This window comes from Macaca nemestrina, chromosome 9, assembly GCF_043159975.1.
Source record: "Macaca nemestrina isolate mMacNem1 chromosome 9, mMacNem.hap1, whole genome shotgun sequence".
In the NCBI taxonomy this organism is placed as follows: Eukaryota; Metazoa; Chordata; class Mammalia; order Primates; family Cercopithecidae; genus Macaca; species Macaca nemestrina.
Genome location: NC_092133.1, coordinates 116,816,320 through 116,841,357, shown reverse-complemented (window position 1 = coordinate 116,841,357; position 25,038 = coordinate 116,816,320). Strand labels below are relative to the sequence as shown.

Genomic DNA, 25,038 nt, shown 5'->3' with positions numbered 1-25,038 from the left:
TGTGGAAATGACTTCATAATTTTATCAAAATGGAAAAGTTGTGAAACAAATCCTTGACAAAACTGTAAGAGGATAATAGATGTACAACCTGGACTATTCATTTAATCAACATGAGTTATGTTTCTATTGGTTTCCAGGCTCTGTGCCACGCCCTGGGCTTTCAGAGATAAACAAGGCAGGCTCTCAGGCCTTAAGACAGCTCTCGGTTTAGGTGGTGGAGGAGGAAGAGGCATATAAACCCCAAACTTGGATATATACAATGTGATGGTTTCAAAGACAGAAGAGTGAATGAACTATCAGAAAAGGCTGAGCTCGTTAGCACAAGACACACAATCACATATGATCTGAGTTCTGCTCCAAAATCTACAAACCCTGCCCAGCACTCAAGATGCCAAAATGCCTGAAACTCTCATAACAGATTGATTCTCAGATCATTCCTTATCCTCTACAGAAATCCTCTTATGTACATCTCCTTGGCAGGAGTGACATTTTAAATAGTCAGATCAACTTTCACATAACAGAAGGAGATCCCAGCTGCAGGAAGAAAACAGGCCCCTGGAGGAAGAGAACTGAAATGGTTGACAAAGACAAGAGAGATGTGGATCCTTGTAAAGACAAACTGCCTGAGTGAGGTTTGAGCAAAAATGTTAGCTGCAGGGTGCCTGCACAATTAGCCACACTTATCAAGAATCTGCGTGATGTAGATTACTACACACAATCCTTTGCAGATTTATAAAAGGACAGACAAAGCTGGAACAGTAGCTCACGCCTGTAATTCCAGCATTTTGGGAGGCCGAGGCGGGCGGATCACGAGGTCGGGAGATCAAGACCATCCTGCTAACACGGTGAAACTCCGTCTCTACTAAAAATACAAAAAATTAGCCGGGCGTGGTGGCGGGCGCCTGTAGTCCCAGCTCCTCAGGAGGCTGAGGCAGGAGAATTGCTTGAACCTGGGAGGCGGAGGTTGCAGTGAGCCAAGATCACGCCACTGCACTCCAGCCTGGGAGACAGAGCAAGACTGTCTCAAAAAATAAAATTAAATTAAAACAATAAAAAAGGGCAGACAACTTGGTCTCTGAACCCCCAATCTTTTTTTTTTTTTGAGACAGAGTCTCACTCTGTCACCCAGGCTGGAGTGCAGTGTGGTGCACGATCTCAGCTCACCGCAACCTCCACCTCCTGGGTTCAAGCTATTCTCCTGCCTCAGCCTCCCGAAATGCTGGGATTACAGGTGTGAGCCACTGTGCCCAGTCTGAACCCCCAATCTTCTAAGGTAATAAACATAAATCACTGTCTTCAGAACTTTAGACTTGTTTTCAAGCTCTTAGTGAGATCTTTCTGTTTTGTTTTGTTCTAAATCAACTTGCAAAATGGAGGGTATAGTGTGATAGAAGAAAAGTCACAGGAAACAACAGATAAGGGAACAGGAATAAATTCTGCCTTACCCCTTACCGCGGTGAATGCTGCTCTAGCTGCACTGCTGCGGTTCCTTCTCCTTAGAAGCCCGGGCCTGACTTTCTGTGTCAGTGCCTTCTGCCCTAGGCTCCATTTGGAGAATATTCTTCCTGAGACCCTCCCCACTCCCAACAAGTTTGTATTTATTACCTCTCTACAGAAGGCTGAATGTCCCCAAGATTACATGATAGCACATTTAGGAATCTGGGCAGGCTGCTTAAGAAAACTGGTTAGTCAAGACTATCCTGGCTAACACAGTGAAACCCCATCTCTACTGAAAATACAAAAACAAAATTAGCCGGGCGTGGTGGCGGGCGCCTGTAGTCCCAGCTACTCGACTACTCGGGAGACTGCGGGACAATGGCGTGAACCCGGGATGGGAAGCTTGCAGTAAACCGAGATAATGCCACTGCAATCCAGCCTGGGCGATAGAGCGAGACTCTATCTCAAAAAAGAAAACTGGTTAGAAACATCCTTTCCTTCAAAGTAATGTCAGAGGCATGTGAACCAGAGTAACTCCATCTTAAATAGGATCTGGGTAAAATGAGGCTGAGATCTACTGGGCTGCATTCCCAGACGGTTAAGCCATTCTAAGTTACAGGATGAGACAGCAGGTCGGCACAAGATACAGGTCATAAAGACCTTGCTGATAAAACAGGTTGCAATAAAAAAGCTGGCTAAAACCCACCAAAACCAAGATAGTGATGAGAGTGACCTTTGGTCTTCCTCACTGCTACACTCCCACCAGTGCCATGACAATTTACAAATGCCATGGCAACATCAGGAAGTTACCCTATATGGTCTAAAAAGGGGAAGCACGAATAATCCACCCCTTGTTTAGCATATCATCAAGAAATAACCACAAAAATGGGCAATGAGCAGCCATTATTCTATCCCTGTACTTTCTTTTTTCTTTTTTTTTTTGAGATGGAGTCTCACTGTGTCACCTATGCTGGAGTACAGTGGCATGATCTCAGCTCACTGCAACCTCCACCTCTGGGTTCAAGCAATTCCCCTGCCTCAGCCTCCCTAGTAGCTGGGATTATGGGCACCAGACCACAACCAGCTAATTTTTGCATTTTTAGTAGAGATGGGGTTTCACCATGTTGGTCAGGCTGGTCTCGAACTCCTGACCTCAGATGATGGGCCCACCTCAGCCTCCCAAAGTGCTGGGATTACAGGCGTGAGCCACCACGCATGGCCTATTCCTCTAACTTCTTAAACTTGCTTTCACTTTACTCTTACAGACTTGCCCTGAATTTTTTCTTGCACAAGATCCAAGAACTCTCTCTTGGGGTCTGGATTGGGGCCCCTTTCTTGTAACAGTAATATTTAGGCTGGGCATGGTGGTTCAGTCCTGTAATCCCAGTATGAGAGAGACTGAGGTGGGAGGATCTCTTGAGGGCAGGAGTTCAAGACTAGCCTTGGCAATAGTGAGACCCCATCTCAACAAAAACTAAGAAAATTAGCTGACACCTGCCTGTAGTCCCAGCTTCTCAGGAGGCTGAGGCAGGAGGATTGCTTGAGCCCAGGAGTTTGAGGCTGCAATGACCAATGATTGTGCCATTACACTGCAACCCAGGCAAGAGAGTGAGACCCTGTCTCAGATAAATAAATAAATAAAGTAATAGTTTAAGAGTAGTTCTTAGACTTAACAGGTCTGCTTTCAGTATTTAACTCAAGGATAATTTTAATAGCAGAGTTGTCAGGCTAGACAACCAGGGACAGGTGTTACCACAGGAGACCGTTCAGGGCCTATTTCTGAACAAGAAGTCTACAGGCTTTGTTCTTCCTATCACATACAGAATTTTCTTCTGATTCATTGCAGAGTGATAGCGTAAGAAATCTCTTTTACTTTTAAATTTATATTATTCCACACTAGGAAAAAAAAACAGCAGACTTTATGTATTACTTTTAATGTTGAAGGAAAAGATATTTATTTTCAAAAGCTTATCACAGGTTCAGTGCGCTGGCTCACGCCTGTAATCCCAACACTTTGAGAAGCCGAGGAGGCTGGATCACCAGAGATCAGGAGTTCGAGACCAGTCTGGTCAACATGGTGACACCCCATCTCTACTAAAAATACAAAAATTAGTTGGGCGTGGTGGCGCATGCCTGTAGTCCCAGCTACTCAGGAGGCTGAGGCAAGAAAATCACTTGAACCCAGAAGGCAGAGGTTGCCGTGAGCCGAGATCACGCCACTGCACTCCAGCCTCCAGTCCTATATGTTTTATATACATATAAGACTATCCTATCTCTATTGGACATATCCTAGTATGTCTGTGTCCACATGCATATTTATTCAATAAAATGAAAGCTTTTCCATGTCTTATGGTACTTCTGTTTGCCATCTTGCCCAAAGAGGGATTCAGTCATAGACTCAACACACATTTATTGAGCACCTACTACATGCCAGACACTGTTTTGGGGGATGAGCTACAGGATGATCCCTATTGTGAGTAGGGCACACCCTCTATTTGCCCACACTTTCCCCATCCTAATCAGATTTCTAGACCTTTCTCTTAATCTCTAACATAGAACCTGTCTCTTCCAAACCATACAACTGCTCTCTGGTCTTCATTCCTTTAACTAGCAGATTAAAAATTGCTAAACAATGCTAGATGAAAAGATGTCTAAATCCCCTCAAGACTAAAACTTATTTCCACCATATCAAATATGACCCTACCACCAACCACAGTTAATCTATTACATATATAAGCAAACAATATGTAAAAATACTACACCTCATCAAAATGAAGTTGCACAGTGCTGCAGAATTTGCAATTTGGAAGGATCAAACAGTTAACATACAGTAAAAAACTTATAAAGGTTCAATAATAAACAAGTAGAAAATTAAAAATAGGAAAGTTTCTACATTCAGAGACATCTATGAACAGCTAAAAGGGATATTTAGGAGAAATAGTGAACAACCTTTTACAAAACTTCTACTAGTAAGGAACATTTTAAAAATTTTTAGAAAAACTCTAATTTTATGTGACTGTTGAAGCTGAGTGTGGTTTGTTTTTTCAGTCTTTAATGAATTGATAAGCTGCTTCCATCTTAAACATAAAATAAATTATTAACCAAAGTAAGCTTTAGGTTTTTTTTTTTTTTTTTTTTTTCAGGCAAATTCCTCTACTCTCTAACTCCCAACTTTCCACAACGGAAACATGAAAAGGAACTTTGAGATGCATTAAAAATATGTAAACATCTACCCATAGTGGCACGGAGCTCTGCTGCTTATATCCAGCATTACTACATATCTAACAAACGCTTGGTTCTTCTTTCCTATTACCAGGGATATTTTAATGTAAAACACTGTATAGCACTAAACCCAACCATCACAGGAGGAATTGAAAATGTGTAAAAGAAGAAAAGAAAGGATTTAAATTCAGGTCTATATCTTTCTTTTTGATTTTTTGAGACAGTCTCACTCCATCACCCAGGCTGGAGTGCAGTGGCATGATCATGATTCATGGCAACCTCAACCTCCTGGGCTCAAGTGGATCCTCCCGCCTCAGCCTCCCGAGTATCTGGGACTAGAGACATGCACAACCAACCCGGCTAATTTTTTATTTAATTTTTTAAACTTTTTGTAGAGACAGTCTCACTTTCTCACCCAGGCTGTTCTTGAATTCCTGGGCTCAAGCAATCCACCCAACTCAGCTTCCCAAAGTCCTGGGATTATAGACATGAGCCATCGCACCTGGCAACTTTTAAGATTTAAGGATTTTCTTGAACCCAAGGGTTTGGCCTCAGGTTATTCCTAACATGGACAGACTCAGAGTTACTTTCAGGGATTCCAATCTATTATTTTCTGACCTATTTGAGGTATCTTGTCATCCCAAACTGAAATTCCGGCCCTCAAATTAAAGTAACGTCCGGCCAGGCACAGTGGCTCGTGCCTGTAATTCCAGCTCTTTGGGAAGCCGAGGTGGGCAAATCACCTGAGGTCAGGAGTTTGAGACCAATCTGGCCAACATGGTGAAACTCCATCTCTACTAAAAATACAAAAATTAGCTGGGCGTGGTGCCACATGCCTGTAATCCTGGCTGCTTGGGAGGCTGAGGCAGGAGAATCGCTTGAACCCGGGAGGCAGAGGTTGCAGTGAGCTGAGATGGCGCCACTGCACTCCAGCCTGGGCAATAAGAGCAAAACTTCATCTCAAAAACACAAATTAATAAAATAAAATAAATTTTAAAAATAAAGGTACCTCCAAATTCCTGTTTAATTAATTGTTTAAAATAGAGACAGCATCTCCCCATGTTGCCCAGGCCTGTTTCAAACTCCTTTGCTCAAGCAATCCTCCTGCCTCGCCCTCCCCAAAGTGCTGGGATAACAGGTGTGAGCCACTGTGCCTTTAAGAACATTGTTTCCTCACAAACCATAACATTTAAACTACATATAAACTGCGCCCAGTGGTACATGCCTGTAGTCCCAGCCACTCAGGAGGCTGAGGCGGAAAGGAGCACTTGAGCCAAGGAGTCTGAGGCTTCAGTGCACACGATCATGCCTGTGAATAGCCACTGCCCTCCAGTCTGGGCAACAAAACGAGACCTGGTCTCAAAAAAAGAAAAAAAGAAGAAAAAAAGCAGCGTGTAGTCATTTTTGTGTTGTTGCCTAAATCAAAGGTGTGTAAATCCATCAGATGCTCTCAAGTGAAAATGTTTTTAAGTCTAACAAGTACCTAGGAATCCACAAGATAACATTTCCAAGGTAGTTTCAGTCTCAGGATAAATATAGAATGTTCACTATGACGATGGATGTATCTATAAAAGGGACCTAGCATCCCTTAATTGCTGCTTAAAACTCTGTCTACTATAGGTTATGAGAGTTATACACCATTTCAAATGATAAAACTGGTCTTACCTTCTCCTTCTTTGATAGTATAAATACACCAACCACTGTGCAATAAAAGGCCATATGATGGCAAAAGTTAGCACACCAGGAGACATCTCGAAGGGCCACCAAGATGGTCTCTGAGAAAATACAATGAGCTTGTCACCAACTGCATGTATCAACTTACAAACATACCTAATTCACAATTTTGAAAGTGGAAAAGAAAATTAGTAACAAATCTCACTCCTGCTGAAAAGGAGGAAGATATTCTGCATTTCAGAGTATAATTTAGGAAGCAGGCTTTCAGGAGTAGTTCAGGCTTAAATAAACACAAAACAAGTATTTTTTAACTGCAAAGGTAGATTTCATTTGGAATGATTTAAAGATTTTGTATATTCTAAATGTATTGTAACATATGAAACCCTGGGCCGGGCGCGGTGGCTCATGCCTATAATCCCAGCAGTCTGGGAGGCTGAGGCAGGTGGATCGCGAAGTCAGGAGATCGAGACCATCCTGGCTAACATGGTGAAACCCCGTCGCTACTAAAAATACAAAAAATTAGCCGGGCATGGTGGCAGGCACCTGTAGTCCCAGCTACTCAGGAAGCTGAGGCAGGAGAATGGCATGAACCCAGGAGGTGGAGTTTGCAGTGAGCTGAGATCGCGCCACTGTACTCCAGCCTAGACGAGAGTGAGACTCCATCTCAAAATAAAACAAAACAAAACATATGAAACCCTGGCATTTAAATTTTTAAAAAACCGTCTTACCTGTGAGGTGGGCTGAGGAGTAGTCTGCAATGTTGATGTTGACGATTTTGCCTGTAAATGCAAATGAAAGTGACTTAGCCTTGAAAAAATGAAAGACACAATAATTTTTCTATTTCCCATCTTTTTTTAAAAGGCAGAAATATTGAGGGTTTTTTTTGGGTTGCTTTTGTTTTCTTTACGTATAGAACGGTTGGAACATAGAAATATTAGTTTATTCAGTATTTTTCTGCTAACTATACTTAGATTATCCTGAAACTAATACTTACCAAAGGATAAGTTCCCTAAAATGGCAATCCAAACAATACTTTGATGCTTTAAGTTTTTAGCTCAAATTGCATAAAATTATCAAAATAAAACCTCAAATAAATCTAAACTATTATGTTTACAGTCTTATTACATTACCTACTTGACTTTTCTTTTAGAGACACGATCTTGGCTCACTGCAACCTCTGCCTCACAAGTAGCTGGGAGACATGCACCACCACACCCAGCTAATTTTTGTATTTTTAGTAGTAGAGACGGGGTTTCACTATGTTGGCCAGGCTGGTCTCGAACTCCCGACCTCAGGTGATCCACCCACCTCAGCCTCCAAAAGTGTTGGTATTATAGGCATGAGACACCATGCCTGGCCCAATTTATTTTTTCTATGAGTCATCCAAGTGAATTATTCAAATTTTAAGGAAAAAAAGTCCTTAAATCAAAATCTTTTCAACTTTATTTTATTATTGTATTGTATTTTTGTAGAGATGAGGTCTTGCTCTGTTGCCCAGGCTGGTGAGATCATGGCTCACTGCAGCCTTGCACTCCTAGGTTCAAGCTATCATCCTGCCTCAGCTTTCTGATTAGCTGGGCCGACCACCAAGCCTAGCTATCTTAATTTTACTTTTTTGGTAGACACAGGGTCTTGCCATGTTGCCCAGGCTGGTCTTGAACTCCTAGCCTCAAGTTATCCTCCCGCCTTGACCTCCCAAAGTGCTGAGATTACAAGTGTGAGCCATGGGCCTAGCCTAAAGTTTTCTATAACAGTGAAAAAGTAAATGTCTAAGAAAACACATCAAAAGAATTTTAGCAGAATTTCAATACCACTAAAGATATTGAATATATGTAAAATATTCTTTAAAAAAAAAAAAAAAATAGAGCCTGCCAGGCTCAGTGGCTCACGCCTGTAATCCCAAGCACTTTGGGAGGCCGAGGTGGGCTGATCACTTGAGCTCAGGAGTTTGAGAACAGCCTAGGCAACATGGCATAACTCTGTTTCTACAAAAAATACAAAAATTAGCCAGACGTGGTTGTGTGCACCTATGGTTCCAGCAACCTGGGAAGCTGAGGTGGGAGGATGACTTGAGCCCAGGAGGTGGAGGTTACAGTGAGCCAAGTGCAGTGGCATGATCTAGGCTCACTGCAACCTCTGCCAACGGGGTTCAGGTGATTCTCATGCCTCAGCCTCCTGAGTAGCTGGGATTACAGGGACGCACCACCACGCCCAGCTAATTTTTGTATTTTTAGTAGCAATGGGGTTTCACCATGCTGGCCAGGCTGGTCTCGAACTCCTGGCCTCAAGCAATCCACTCGCCTCGGCCTCCCAAAGTGCTGAAATTACAGGTGTGAGTCACCACACCTGGTCATAAGGCACTATTTTAAACTCTTTTTCCTTATACACCTTCTTGAGGATCTGATGAAGACAACAAGTCCTCTCCCATCAAAAATGCAAGATCAAAGACAAATGTGCATAGCATTTTAGGGCGTTCATAGACTCCTGGAAGTCTAGGAATTTGCAGTCTGATTAATAATAATATGTAACTGAGAGGCCGGGTGCAGTGGCTCACGCCTGTAATCCCAGCACTTTGGGAGGCTGAGGCGGGTGGATCACGAGGTCAAGAGATTGAGAGCACCCTGGCCAACATGGTGAAGACCTGTCTCTACTAAAAATACAAAAATTAGTCGGGCATGGTGGCGTGCGCCTATAGTCCCAGCTACTCAGGAGGCTGAGGTAGAAGAATCGCTTGAACCCGGGAGGTGGAGATTGCAGTAAGTCAAGATCCTGCCACTGCATTCCAGCCTGGTGACAGAATGAGACTCCATCTCAAAAAAACCCCAAAATAATAATAATAATAATAACAACAACAACAACAATAACAACAAGTAACTGAGAATCCTGGAGATACATATAATTTTAAAAAATGTGATAGCTTGAGTAACTTACTGATTAGGTAAAGAGAAAGATATTCATGGTGGTTGTTTAGGAAAGCCTGCGGTATCAGTTTCTTTACATAAGCCTACATTTAATGTATTTATCTTGCAACGGAAGCACATCTTCTTTGATTAATCCTTACAAATGCTTCTTAATATCTGTTACAGCATGATGCTTCAATGTTGTATAATGTTTGCAGCTAGGTCAGAGAGCCAACGCTAATTACTTCTCTATTCTTTCCAACAAATGTTACTCAAGAAAGGGCAGCTGAGTTCAGGGATTATCATAGGCCACAGTTGAAACTATAAATCAAGCTGTAGTGTCTCTTCCTATGAACCCTTTTCCCTTCTTTTATTTATTTACTTATTTATTTTTTTTTGAGACAGAGTCTCACTCTCTCACCCAGGCTGCAGTGCAGTGGTGTGATCTCGGCTCACGCAACCTCTGCTTCCCGGGTTCACGGCACGCTCCTGCCTCAGCCTCCTAAGTACCTGGGATCACAGGCATGCCAACACCATACCTGGCTAACTTTTGTATTTTTAGTAGAGACAGAATTTCACCATGTTGATCAGTCTAGTGTCGAACTCCTGAACTCAGGTGATCCTCCCAAAGTGTTGGGATTATAAGCGTAAGCCACCATGCCCAGCCATTTTTCTATTATTTTAAGCAGTAGTTTCTTGGTCAGTCTTTTCTTAAACAATATTTTCAAAACTAAGTTCTTTCTATTTTCTAAAAAAAATCAGTAAAATACATTAATTTATGTAAATATGATCAACAGAGATTCCACATTGCTTTCCAGAATCAATAAGCAGAAGAAGATATGACACATTTGGAAGTTTACCTGCAAAGCAGTCAGCGTTTCCAGTTTCTGCAGTCTCTGAAGGACATTCTGCATGTCCTCCTGCAGTCTCATCAGCACGAGGGCGATCTGCTCATTGAGGCTGCCTCGGGACCCTCTGTCAGAGCCCCAGCGCTCCCCATCACCTCCACTTCCCACCTGCCGGCCCTTGGTTCCTTCGCTCAGGTGTTGCATCCTATGTCCTATTTTAAGAGGCAAAAATAAGCTTGTTTTAAATAATTCTTATACAAGTAGAAACTGTGTTTTATTCATTTTCCTGTTATTTCTTTTAGATGTAAATCTCCAAAGTGTGGCCGGGAGCAGTGGCTCACACCTGTAATCCCAGCACTTTGGGAGGCTGAGGCGGGTGGATTACCTGAGGTCAGGAGTTCAAGACCAGCCTGGCCAACATGCTGAAACCCTGTCTCTACCAAAAATATAAAAATTAGCCGGGTGTGGTGGCATGCGACTGTAATCCCAGCTACTTGGGAGGCTGAGGCAGGAGAATCGTTCAAACCCTGGAGGCGGTGGTTGTAGTGAGCCGAAATCACGCCACTGCACTCCAGCCTGGGCAACGCGATACTCCATCTCAAAAAAATAAAAAAATAACCTTCCAAAGTGGAGTAGAAGCAATCGAGAAGTACATAAAATAAACTGCTGAGATCAAAGGAATTGATTTGTAAAGTTCTATTCATATTGATATATTCTAAAATTTTTTGCTAAGGTTCTGTAATATACACAATATACTAATACATTATGCAAATAATTCAGAAATAATACACACATTTGGAGTGCATGCTCAAACATTCTTTACTAATAAGGTAACCAGACTGAAAAAATCTAAAGACTTTTTTTTTTTTTAAATAGAGACGAGGTCTCCCCATGTTACCCAAATTGGTCTCAAACGCTTGGGTTCAAGCAATTCACATGCCCCGGCCTCCCAAACTGCTGGGATTACAGGCATAAGCCACCACTCCTGGCCCTGAAGACTCCTACTTTAGAGTATTAAAAGTTACAATAAAGAGCTACTTTTGCCTTTTGGGTCTTTTTTATTTGTTTCATTACATTATAAATCTCCAAAGGTATTTGTTTTTGAGACAGAGTCTCACCCTGTTGCCCAGGCTGGAGTGCAATGGCTCACTGCAACCTCCGCCTCCCAGGTTCAGCCAATTCTCCTGCCTCAGCCTCCCAAGCAACTGGAATTATAGGCACATGCCACCTATGCCCGGTTAATTTTTGTAGTTTTAGTAGAGACGGAGTTTCACTTTGTTGGCCAGGCTAGTCTCGAACTCCTGACCTCAAGTGATCTGCCTGCCTCGGCCTCCCAAAGTGTTGGGATTACAGAAGTGAGCCACCATGCCCAGACATCCAAAGGATTTTAAATGTGTTGTTCTTATTCTAAATTGTGTGTTCCTTATAGAAATCTCACTACTATTAAGATTTTGTTATATAGCCATCCATTCTTTTCTCTGGACATATATTTGCAAAATTGGCACTACCCCCTTATACATTGATTTTTATGTCCTAGTTTTAAAATCGTATTATGAACACTTATCTGCATCATTAAATTTTATTCCAAAAACACTTAAATGGTTACATAAATTCCCTAGTTAGGTTATGAAATAATTCACTCAACCATTCTCCACTTTTGGATAGGTAGGATGAGTTCAAATTTTTTCTGTTACAAATAAAATTGCAATGAATGGTTTTATATATGTAAATCCTCGTCCAAATTTCCCCTGATCTCTTTAGGACAGATTCCAAAAAAATCATTACTGGATTAAAGGATAACAACTGGGTCAAGGTTCCCAAGCTATTTTTCAGAAGGCTGAAACAGTGTTACAGTGCAGACTATAAAAGGTACTATTGCGTTACCCTACCCTTGCAGGAATGGAATATTACAAAATTTTACATTTGCTAATATAATGAGCAAGTTTTGTTTTGAATAATAAACAGGAAATTGTCTAGCTCACTGCCCTGTAGCATCCTGGACCTCCACTGCAGCAGAATTCCCATAGCTGAACCTGCATCAAGCATTGTCGGGGATTAAAAGGGAAACTGAATTATAGCTATTTGCCAAGTTAAACCCCAAAATGGGCCCTGAGGTGCCTGATGCTGTTTTCAAGACTTCTATCTTGAAAAATCTATCAAGGAGGTAAATTTTGAGATCAGTCTGGGCAACATAGTGAGATGCTCATCGCTACAAAAAAAACTTTTTCAATTAGTCAGGCGGCCAGGCATAGCTCATGCCAGTAATCCCAGCACTTTGGGAGGCTGAGGTGGATGGATCACCCGAGATCAGTTTGAGACCAGCCTGGCCAATATGGTGAAACCCCATCTCTACTAAAAATACAAAAATTAGCCAGGCGTGGTGGCAGGTGCCTATAATCCCAGCTACTCGGGAGGCTGAGAATCACTTGAACCCGGGAGGCAGAGATTGCAGTGAGCCAAGATTGCGCCACTGCACTCCAGCCTTGGTGACAGAGCACGAGATTCCATCTCAAAAATAAATAAGAAAATCAGTAAAGATAGTGAGGGAAGAAAAAAGGTAATCCACACCTCTTCCTCTTCTGACATTAGAGAATTCGTCACTTTCTCCACCTCGCTTCTCCCGGTGTGGCGCCCCGCTGTTATTCCTGCCATCTTCTCCTCCATGCTTGACTTCACCTTTTCCTTCAACTGCAACCACCTGCATATTCCCAATGTTGCCATTTCCAGGAGGTACTTGAACATCTTCATGAAATCCAGAATTTTCCACAGGTTGACTGGAATGACCACCCAAGTAATACTGAAATGGTCCATTGTTGGACGTAAAGCTGTCTAAAGACTACAAATTTAAAATGACACTTAGTTAAAAGCTAGAAACATGAATTATACATCACAAAGTTTTTACAGCAATAGGAGAAATACTGTTTTCCTAAAACGTTCTTTCATGTCATTATTGGAAATATTCTTTAACTAAAAAATGTCTTTAATTCATATGTTGCTTCCTACCTGAAGGGAAGAAATGGGATAAGAATGATTTGTCCACGAACAGAGTCAAGAAGACTGGGCAGTGAATTGTTTTTTTGTTTTTGTTTGTTTGTTTGTTTTTGAGACAGAGTCTCACTCTGTTACCAGGCTGGAGTTCAATGGCACGATCTTGGCTCACTGCAACCTCCACCTCCCAGGTTCAAGCGATTCTCCTGCTTCAGCCTCCCAAGTAGCTGGGATTACAGGCACGCGCTGCCACGCCCGGTTAATTTTTATATTTTTCGTAAAGACGGGGTTTCACCATGTTGGCCAGAATGGTCTCAATCTCCTGACCTCATGATCCATCCACCTTGGCCTCCCAAAGTGCTGGGATTACAGGCGTGAGACACCATGCCTGGCCAGTGAATTGTTTTTGTGAGTCAGTTATTAAAGAAACATCTAAATTTCTATGCTTACCTTATGCTTAGAGATTACTGCCTAAAATTTTTTTTTTTTTTTAAATGCAGTCTTGCACTGTCACCCAGGCTGGAGTGCAGGGGAGCGATCTTGGCTCACTGCAAGCCCCGCCTCCCGGGTTCACGCCATTCTCCTGCCTCAGCCTCCTGAGTAGATGGGACTACAGGCGCCCGCCAACATGCCTGACTACTTTTTTTCTTTTTTGTATTTTTAGTAGAGACGGGGTCTCACCGTGTTAGCCAGGATGGTCTTGATCTCCTGACCTCGTGATCCGCCCGCCTCATCCTCCCAAAGTGCTGGGATTACAGGCTTGAGCCACCACACCCAGTCCTAAATATTTTTTTTAAGTCAAAGCAAGTTTATTAAGAAACTAAAGGAATAAAGAATGACTACTGTGTAGACCCCACCTAAGACTTTGGTGGATGACAACCTATAATTAACTGGACTTGGTGAAGGTGGTGATGAGGTGGGTATCTTATCTAAGGTTTCCTTCAGGAAGGGACATCTGAGTTAGGATACAAAAGGTATATAAGAGTCCTCAGTGAAGAGGGAGGATGTACAAGTAGGGGTGGGGGTGGGAAGGGACTTGACACATTAGAGAAACAGTGAGATGGCCAGGGTGGGTGGTGAGCAATGACCAAATAGGAGAGTGGTGTTAACAGAGGCCAGCAAGGGGCCAGGCACAGTGGCTCATACCTGTAATCTCAGCACTTTGGGAGGCCGAGGCAGGCAGATCACTTGAGGCCAGGAGTATAGGACCAGCCTGGCCAACATGGCGAGACCCTGTCGTTACTAAAAATACAAATATTAGCCAGGCAGGGTAGCACATGCCTGTAGTCCCAGCTACTTGGAAGGCTGAGGCACAAGAATCACCTGAACCCAGGAGATAGAAGTTGTAGTGAGCCCAGATTGTGCCACTGCACTCCAGAAGCCAGGTCAGACAGCCCTCTAGCTTTAGTCCATTAACTGATTGAGAGAGAAAACAGGAACAAACCTATAATTTAGCAGCCGGATATTTACTGAAATCAATCTCTATCTGGTCCCTTTCATCAATCTTCCCCAAACATCTCTTTTTTAAAAAGAAAAAATAAAAGGGAATCTGGGTTTTTCATCATTTTCATTTTTTACTAATTTCACTCATTCTCAGTTTGGGCTCCTTATCATTATTTTTCCAATCTATGCTGCCCTTTTTTGTTTTGGAGACAAGTTCTGGCTCTATAGCCCAGGCTGGAGTGCAGTGCCATCTTGGTTCACTGCATCCTCTGCCTCCCAGGCTCAAGCCGCCCTCCCTGAGTAGCTACCACGCCTGGCTACTTTTTTTATTTTTTATAAAGACGTGGTTTTTGCCATGTTCCCCACGCGGCTCTGAAACTCATGAGCTCAAGTGATCCACCTGCCTTGGCCTCCCACAGTGTTGGGATTGTAGGCGTGAGCCACCATGACTGGCCTACGCTACTCATTTGTGTTTGACCTTAAGTAAAAGATAATTTATTCATGTGTTTTTAAAATTTGAGAAAACTAAGAGGTAGATTTAATTGCATTATGAAATGAGAAAAGGAGAAAAACACAAAAAGTTAAAGTCATTTCAGGGAGGCAAAAGATACATGATTTTCTGTAAGACATACTGAACTGTATTAGAACAGGGTAGGGAGGTAGGAGACAGAATGGGGAGAGGATATAAAAAGGCCAAACAGAAATATAGCTGTCAAACCACCCTTATCAGATTAGCAACTAGAATACATAAGGAGCGTAAACAACTCAATAGGAAAAAAACTAATAACCTGATTAAAAATGGGCAAAAGATCGGAAAAGACATTTCTCAAAAGACAAGTGGCAAACAGGTATATGAAAGGTGCTCAACATCACTGATCATCAGAGAAATGCAAATCAAAACTACAACGAGATAGTATCTTGCCCCAGTTAAAATGGCTTTTATCCCAAAGACAAGCAATAACAAATGCTGGCGAGGATGTGGAGAAAAGGAAGCCCTTGTACATTGTTGGTGAGAATGTAAAATTAGTACAGCCCCTATGGAGAACAGTATGGAAGTTCCTCAAAAAACAAACAGGCCGGGTGTGGTGGCTCATGCCTGTAACCCCAGCACTTTGAGAGGCCAAGGTGGGCAGATCACCTGAGGTGATCACCTGAGGGAGTTTGAGATTAGCCTGGCCAACAGGGAGAAACCCTGTCTCTACTAAAAATACAAAATTAGCCAGGCGTGGTGGCGCATGCCTGTAATCCCAGCTACTTGGGAGGCTGAGGCAGGAGAATCACTTGAACCTGGGAGGCGGAGGTTGCAGTGAGCCAAGATCGCCCCATTGCCCTCCAGCCTGGGCAACAAGAGCGAAACTCCGTCTCAAAGGGAAAAAAAAACCAACAACACTAAAAATAGAGTTACCGTATGACCAGCAATTCCAATGCTGACTGTATACCCAAAAGAAAGGAAATCAATATCCTGAAGAGATATCAGCACTCCCATGGTTACTGCAGCACTGTTCACAATAGCCAAGATTTGGAGGCAACCTAAGTGACCATCAACAGATGAATGGATAAAGAAAACATGGTACATATACACGATGGAGTACTATTCTACCATAAAAAGAATGAGACCCTGTCATTTGCAATATGGATGGAATTGGAAGATATTATGTTTAGTGAAATAAGCCAGGCACCGAAAGAAAAACTTCAAATGTTCTCACTTACTTGTGAGAGCTAAAAATTAAAACAATTAAACTCATGGAGATAGAGATACAATGAATGAGATCTAGTACCTGATAGCACAGCAGAGTGGCTATAGTCGGCAATACTTTGTTGTACATTTTAGAATAACTGAGGAAGTACAATTGAAATGTTTGGAACACAAAGAAATGATGAGTGCCTGAAATAATGGATACTCCATTTACCCTGATGTGATTATTATACATCATATGCCTGCACCAAATTATCTCACATACCCCATAAATATATATTTATTATATTTTTTATATTTTACAAAAATAAAGTAGAGATGGGGGTCTCGCCATCTTGCCCAGGCTGGTCTCAAACTCCTGACTTCAAGCAAAGTTCCTGCCTCAGCCTCCTGGGATTACATGTGTGAGCCACCGTGCCCAGTCTAACCCATAAATATATACATCTACTATGTACCCATTCAAATTAAAAATTTAAAAATTAAAAATTAAAATACCGCTGTCATCATTATCAGGAAAAGTTGAGAAAAAGAATTCATGGATGTTTTATAATTTTTTTTTTTGATTCCAATACTGGATCTTAACTGAAACTTAAAAATTATTTCCACTAAAAATTTCAATCCAGTGAATTACAGTCAACGTGAAGAACAGACTTATTTGTCTGAACATTATTCAGGCCGGGCTCGGTGGCTCACACCTGTAATCCCAGCATTTTGGGAGGCCGAGGTGGGAGCACTGATTGAGGCCAAGAGTTTGAGACCAGCCTAGGCAACATATCAAGCACCCATTTTTAGGCTGGGCACAGTGGCTCACGTCCGTAATCCCAGCACTTTGAGAGACAGAGGCGGGCAAATCACTTGAGGCCAGGAGTTTGAGACCAACCTGGCCAACATGGTGAAACTCTGTCTCTAATAAAAATATAAAAATTAGCCAGGTGTGGTGGCACATGTCTGTAATCCCAGCTACTTGGGAGGCTGAGGCAGGAGAATTGCTTGAACCTAGGAGGCAGAGGTTGCAGTGACCTGAGATTGCGCCACTGTATTCCAGCCTGGGCAACAGACGGAGACCCCATCTCTAAAACACAAAACAACAACAAAGAAGATCATTCAATTTTCCTGAACATTAATACATGTTTCAAACATAGGGACTAGCATAAAAAGTGTTTCCTCTGCATCCCCATCCCACATCTCCTAGAATATTTATAAATATATGTACATTAATAGTTATATTGGAATAGTTATTATTAATTTTTCTTTTTTTGACTTTTACAGAATTTTACGTATTTTTCAATTCAGAAAAAAATAGTTTAAAATACAAATGTTTAAACATTTTAGGGGTATATTTTCAAAATGAAAAATAGCATGTATATTTGCCACTAACGGAAGTTATGCATTGAATTCTAATTCACCACTTTGAAAATACACCAATCAGAAAATGTCATTTTTACCTCTTCTTGTCCAAATTGTTCCATAGAATCACAGTAAACTTCACTGTCTGAATCACTTGTCAAATGCTGAATTCCTGTAACATCTTCAACATGATCATCAATTATATCTAAATATGAACAAAAGTGCAGATAGGGTAATTATACTCTAATAGAAGAAAAACAAATTTATTCCTTTGTTTTTTTGAGATGGAGTCTTGCTCTGTCACCCAGGCTGGAGTGCAGTGGTGTGATCTTGGCTCACTGCAACTTCTACCTCTTGGGTTCAAGCGATTCTCTTGCCTCAGCCTCCCAAGTAGCTGGGATTACAGGTGCCCACCACCATGCCCAGCTAATTTTTGTTTTGTTTTGTTTTTGAGACAGAGTTTTGCTCTTGTGGCCTAGGCTGGAGTGCAATGGCGTGATCTCGGCTCACCACAACCTCTGCCTCCCAGGTTCAAGTGATTCTCCCGCCTCAGCCTCCCGAGTAGCTGGGATTACAGGTATGGGCCACCACAGCTGGCTAATTTTGATTTTTTTAGTAGAGACAGGGTTTCTCCATGTTGGTGAGACTGATCTCAAACTCCTGAGCTCAGATGATCCACCTGCCTTGGCCTCCCAAAGTACTGTTTATTTTTGTTTTTTGAGACAGAGTCTCGTTCTGTCGCCCAGGCTGGGGTGCTGTGGCATGATTTTGGCTCACTGCAACCTCTGCCTCCTGGGTTCAAGTGATTCTCATGCCTCAGCCTCCAAGTAGCTGGGATTACAGGCGCATGCCACCATGCCCAGCTAATTTTTTGTATTTTCACTTGAGATGGGGTTTCTCCATGTTAGCTAGGCTGGTCTTGAACTTCTGACCTCAGGTGATCCACCTGCCTCAGCCTGCAATAGTGCTGGGATTACAGGCATGAACCACCACACCCAGACAACTTTTGTATTTTCAGTAGAGACGGAGTTTGACCATGTTGGTCAGGCTGGTCTCGAACTCCTGACCTCAGATGATCCACCTGCCTTGACCTCCCAAAGTGCTAGGATTACAGGCGTGAGCCACCGTGTCTGACCTTTATTCCATTTTCAAAATTCATCAGCCTTATATTATTTTTATACTGAGAGACAAATTTGATTTATCAAGCCACACTGTTTAAAATTTACCAAAACTTTAAATTTAGTTGATAATTTTTATTTGAAAATATTACAAAATATTTTTTCATTGAATTCCATAAAGACAACCTAGATGAAATCTTATAAAACCTAATAACCCTTTAAGAGAAAATTACCTACCAAGCAGGATGCCTAAATGTAAGATCCAACTAGGTAAGTTTGGTTCTCATATTAAGAAATGATATTTGTCAGCCGGGCGTAGTGGCTCACGCCTGTAATCCCAGCACTTTGGGAGGCAGAATAGGGTGGATTACGAGGTTAGGAGATTGAGACCATCCTGGCTAACACAGTGAAACCCCATCTCTACTAAAAAATACAAAAAAATTAGCTGGGCGTGGTGGCGGGCACCTGTAGCCCCAGCTACTCGGGAGGCTGAGGCAGGAGAATGGCGTGAACCCGGGAGGCGGAGCTTGCAGTGAGCCGAGGTCGGGCCACTGCACTCCAGCCTGGATGACAGAGTGAGACTTCGTTCAAAATAAAAAAGAAATGATGTTTCTTGGCCGGGCACATTGCCTCACACCTGTAATTTCAGCACTTTGGGAGGCTGAGGCAGGCAGATCACTTGAGATCAGGAGTTTGAGAACACCCTGGCCAACAGGGTAAAACCCCATCTCTACTAAAAATACAAAAATTAGCTGGGCGTGGTGGCACGTGCCTATAATCCCAGCTACTGGGGAGGCTGAGGCAGGAGAATTGTTTGAACCCAGGGGGCAGAGGTTGCAGAGAGCTGAGATCGGGCCATTGTGCTCTAGCCTGGGCAAAGAAGCAAGACTCTGTCTCAAAAAAAAAAAAAAAAAAAAAAACAACAACATCCAGGCACAGTGCTCACGCCTGTAATCCCAGCACTTTGGGAGGCTGAGGTAGGAGGATCACAAGGTCAGGAGATCGAGACCATCCTGGCTAAAACGGTGCAACCCTGTCTCTACTAAAAATACAAAAAATTAGCCTGGTGTGGTAGCGGGAGCCTGTAGTTCTAGCTACTCGGGAGGCTGAGGCAGGAGAATGGCATGAACCCGGGAGGCGGAGCTTGCAGTGGGCCAAGATCGCGCCACTGCACTCCAGCCTGGGCGACAGAGCGAGACACCATCTCACACACACACACACACAAAAAGAAAAAAAAAAAAAGAAATGATGTTTCTCGGCCAAGCATGTTGCCTCACACCTGTAATTCCAGCACTTTGGGAGGCCAAGGCGGGCGGATCACTTGAATTCAGGAGTTCGAGACCACCCTGGCAACATGGTGAAACCCCGTATCTCCTAAAAATATAAAAAATTAGCCGGGCGTGGTGGCATGTGCCTGTAATCCCAGCTACTTGGGAGGCTGAGGCAGGTGAATCACTTGAACCTGGGAGGTGGAGGTTGCAGTGAGCCGAGATTGCGCCACTGCACTCCAGCCTGGGCAACAGAGTGAGACACCATCTCACACACACACACACACAAAAAAAAAGAAATGATGTTTCTCATATGTACTATTATGTATCCCTAAAAATTAAAAAATAAGCCAGTGCGTGGCTCAAACGTGTAATCCTAGCATTTTGGGAGGCCAAGGCAGGCAGATCACTTGAACTCAGGAGTTGCAGACCAGCCTGGGCAACCTGGCAAAACCCTGTCTCTGTAATCCCAGCTACTCAGGAGGCTGAGGCAGAATTGCCCAGGAGTTCAAGGTTGCAGTGCGCCTTGACTATGCCACTGCACTCCAGCCTGGGCAACAGAAAGAGATACATATATAACCCTGGCCCTAATTTATGCTCTTTCAAAACCATAAACCCTTATAATATTAATAAGCCCTAAGATATTACTAAAGAAGAGATTTTTAAATTCAAAACTAATCCTAAAGATCCTGTAATTACTAAAAGACTATTCATAGGAAAGAGGCTGGACACAGAATTATTTGGGGACAATACCTTGGTGAATACAAACAGCAGATTTTCCAGTTTGCCCCAAGTTTTCATCAACAGGCTTTACTTCTTCAGTGCTTCTGCCATTCAGGGAAGAACTGGCATGAATGTCATTCTGTATATCCTGAACAAAGCCATCTTTATCATAGCCATTAGTGACAATGACTTCCAAATTCTTATGGTCTGCTGACTTCATCATTTTCTTATCTTTTATGAGAAAATGGAGAGATTCATAAAAGTTCACAGTAGGTTACCTTCTGCATACCATGTTTTAATACCCAGATGTCATTTCCCTAACCTCACAATCCCTTTGAAGGGTTTCCTACTTGGATCAAAGAGAAGGCATGCTTCTTGAAATGCGGTTTACTATAGGCTGAGAGCTCACCCAAGCTATGTTGGCTTCAAAACTGTTTCAGTTCCCTGTCAATCTTCTAGAGTTTCTTTTAAAAAGTAATCTCTCAAAGTCTTTTTACTCCTTTAGGCATAAGCAAATTGCTCTTCCACATATCTGATAAAAAGGACCTTTAAAGAAGGCGCTCCTTGTCATACCTTACTGGAAAGGGAAGGCAAAACTAAGTTACGCAGTTTTTGGTTTTCTTTTTTTGAAATGGCGTCTCACTCTGTCACCCAGACTAGAGTGCAATGGCACGATCTTGGCTCGCTGAAACTTCCACCTCCCGGGTTCAAGTGATTCTCCTGCCTCAGCTTCCCAAGTACCTGGGATTACCGGTGCCTGCTACCATGCCTGGCTAATTTTTGTATTTTTAATAGAGATGGGGTTTCACCATGTTGGTCAGGCTGGTCTCGAACCCCCAACCTCAGGTGATCTGCCCGCCTCGGCCTCCCAAAGTGCTGGGATTACAGGCATGAGCCACCGTGCCTGGCCGCAGTTTGTTGTAGTGTCTTTCTGCCTCCCCTTTTGAAAACAGTCTTCCCACATGTCATTGGCATTCTAACAGAGCCCTCAATGCTCTAAGCCATAATTCCAATGTTCCTTCCTTATGAAAACTTATGCCTGTAGGCCGGGTGCGATGGCTCATGCCTATAGGCCCAGCACTTTGGGAGGCCGAGGTGGGCAGATCACTTGAGGTCAGGAGTTCAAGATTAGCCTGGTCAATATGGTGAAATCCTGTCTCTACTAAAAATACAAAAATTAGCGGGTATGGTGGTGCATGCCTACAATCTCAGCTAATTGGGAGGCTGAGGCAGGAAGACGGCTTGAGGTTGCAGAGGGTGGCAGAGGTTGCAGTGAGTCAAGATCATACCACTGCACTCCAGCCTGAGCGACAGAGCGAGACTCCATCTCAAAAAAAAACAAAAAACAAAAAAAACTTATGCCTGTATCCTATTCTCTGGATTCCATTCTATTTTTGGTAAGATATTGAGAGTCTAACTTGTCTCCTGTCCTTAGTAACTTATGCAGATTCATGTTGGAAACAACACCTTAAAATAGCACATGTCTAATGCAGCATTTCAGGCCGTCCATTTGGAGGAGTGGCCTATTCTTGTCAATCTTCAGTTAACACCTACTCCATTTATGCATAAGGTTGGTTGTTCCTTTCTCTGTAGCAGAGCCTTTCAGTCCACAGCAAACCTGGTTATAAGGTCAACAGCTTATATCCCACCACCTGCTCCAATCTTCTACAATACCAAATCAGCCCAAATGTCTTCATACCCTCTTCGTTTATTTATTGTAAAATTACTAACTGATTATCCAAACATTACCATTATCACTTTGTTCTGCTCCTTTCACTTCTTCTTGGGCCTCTTCTTCCTCAGACTCAGCTCCACTGTCACTGCTTTCAGCTTTACCATTAACAGTTTTGGTGTTTGGAGTAGAAGTGAGAACATTACCAAGATCTAAAACATGAAATGACCACTTAGTCACAATGTGGTAACATACAATTATACCATAATTTCCAAGTAATACTAATACAATTTACAAATAACTAATAAAATAATTGTGAATTAAAATGTTAGTTATATATATATAATAGTATTATTTTCTTTGACCATAAACATACATATATTACATAGACAAATTCCTTCAATTATCACCTTATAATCAAGCTATCTTAAGTCCTTTCTGAATCAGGCAGAAAGCAAATTATTTTTAAGTTAATATCAGTAAAAATAAAGTTCAGAGATCAATGGATCTTCATACATGGCAAATGAAGAGATACTTCCTATATGCTAGCATGCTGACAACAAAAGTACATTTTTGGTTCTACCAATAATCTCATCAATATTACAGTTGGAGTCCACTTTAAAAATTTTATTCCAGTATTACCTTTAGGGCTTCAGGTGCACAACTCAAATTATCATGTCTTTGTGATATTTAAGTTTTTTCTTAAAGTATCCATTGATGTGATCAATCACATACAAAAGCAAATTGTCCAAGTGGCCAAAGCTATATCCTGAGAGTAACATCAGAGCTTCTCAACTTTAATGTGCATACGAACCTCCTGAGAGCTATTTAAGATGCAGATTCTGAATTCGTAGGTCTATGGTGATCTAAGATTCCGAATTTCTATAAAGATCACATTTGTTGCTAACGCTGTTGGTTACTGGACACTGTTTTGAGAACATGAATTGAAAGACAATATTTTTGAAGTGACAATACTCCCCAAAATGATCTGCAAATTCACTGCAATCTCTATCAAAATCCAAGCTGGCATTTTTGCAAAAATTGACATGCAGATTCTAAAATTCATATGAAAATGTGAAGGATCAAGATTAGCCAAAGCAATCTTGAAAAAGAACAAAATTGGAGGACTCATCATTCTGATTTCAAAACTTACTGTATATGTATATTCTGAAAATGGCCATGTAAAACTGATACATCTGTTCTATTGGACCTAAATGGCTACTTTTAAGAAAATGCTTTGTTTAGGAAAAAAAAAGGCAAGATTGCAAACTGTCTTGCAATTTGGTAATATCTTACAAAATTACAAACATCAAACATTTCTAATTCCATTTCTAATATTTCTTACAGATATGCTTTCACATATATGAAATGACAGATGTACATGGTCATTCTCAGCAGTATTTTCTGAAGATCTGAAGGAGTAAATAACCTAAATGTCCACCAGAATGGCTCAGGTTAAAAAAATTATGGTGAGGGTCCACAATCCCTTACTTATAACCCTTGGATCCAGATATGTTTTGAAATCTCAAGTTTTCTAATTTTGCAAAGGTTATATGGTACATATGCCATTTGGTATATTATGTAACACATCCAATAGAGTCTAAGGCAGCTCTCACTAAAAAGAGAAAATATGATTTTTGCAGCAAAACATATAAATAGTTACACTAAAGAGGACAGAGACTCAAAATACCCTCGTTTTACTTTAGGTCAGATTTTGCTCCCCAGATTTTTAGTTCATATCAGACATGTTTTGCTGCCAAATGAGTTTACCAAAAAACTTCTGGTCTTCAAAGATTTAAAAAATTTTAAGTTATAGCTAGGAAGCTGTGAGCCTGCACCTTTATTACTATTATTTACTCTTCTTTGTTTTATAATTAGCTGTTTAAATATCTGCCTCTGGCCAGTGGCTGGACACCACTGCAGCAGATCCAGATTTATTTCCCTCTGCATCCTAACATGCCTGACATACAGAAAACATTTAATTTTTTTTTCTGGCAGGGCACAGTGGCTCATGCCTTTAATTCCAGCGCTTTGGGAAACTGAGTTGGGAGGATTACCTGAGGTCAGGAGTTCGAGATCAGCCTGGCCAACATGGCAAAACCCCGGCTCTACTAAAAATACAAAAATTAGCCAGGCATGGTGGTGCACACTTGCAATCCCAGCTACCTGGGAGGCTAAGTCAGGAGAATTGCTGGAACCCAAGAGGTAGAGGTTGCAGTGAGCCGAGATGGGACCACTGCACTCCAGTCAGTGTGACAGAGGAAGACTCCATCTCAAATAACATTTAGTTTTTTCTGAATTGAATAAGCATGCCTTGTAAGAAGGACTACTTGTTAATATTTGACTTCTGTAAGCAAATCAGATGTAGAATGATGTGACAGAGTTATGCCCAGTAAGCAGTCAGTACTACTTGCACAGAGTTTATTACCGTGACAGGTTCAAGGACTGATTTCAGCACAGGAAGATTACTATTCTGAAATGCTGCCATTACTGTCAATTATTAAAAGATGTCTTATAAATAGGGATGACAAGGAAAAAAAGGGGATGCCAGGTAATTTTTATTTAAAGGGTATACAATTTTCTCGTAAATTGACTCTTGTGGTCTCATTTCACCCTGCTTTCTAAAAAAATTTCAAGATCAAATGTTTAGTTAATACTAACAAATCTTGCATTTTATTCAACTCCTACAAATATGCAAAACA

At 41.9% G+C, this 25,038-nt stretch overlaps 1 protein-coding gene across 2 annotated transcripts in view; it reads right to left on the bottom strand.

The window, feature by feature from the left end:
- Positions 1–25,038, bottom strand: part of LOC105479993 (acyl-CoA binding domain containing 5) — a 47,083-nt gene that overhangs the window by 2,795 nt on the left and 19,250 nt on the right. For both annotated transcript variants that reach the window (XM_011738380.2, XM_011738381.3), the window contains 7 exons: positions 22,414–22,548; positions 20,695–20,895; positions 17,654–17,760; positions 12,650–12,917; positions 10,094–10,293; positions 7,062–7,112; positions 6,325–6,434 (listed from right to left, as the gene is read on the bottom strand). In XM_011738380.2, coding sequence (XP_011736682.1) covers positions 6,325–6,434; positions 7,062–7,112; positions 10,094–10,293; positions 12,650–12,917; positions 17,654–17,760; positions 20,695–20,895; positions 22,414–22,548 — 1,072 coding nt within the window. The remainder of the gene's footprint in view (positions 1–6,324; positions 6,435–7,061; positions 7,113–10,093; positions 10,294–12,649; positions 12,918–17,653; positions 17,761–20,694; positions 20,896–22,413; positions 22,549–25,038) is intronic.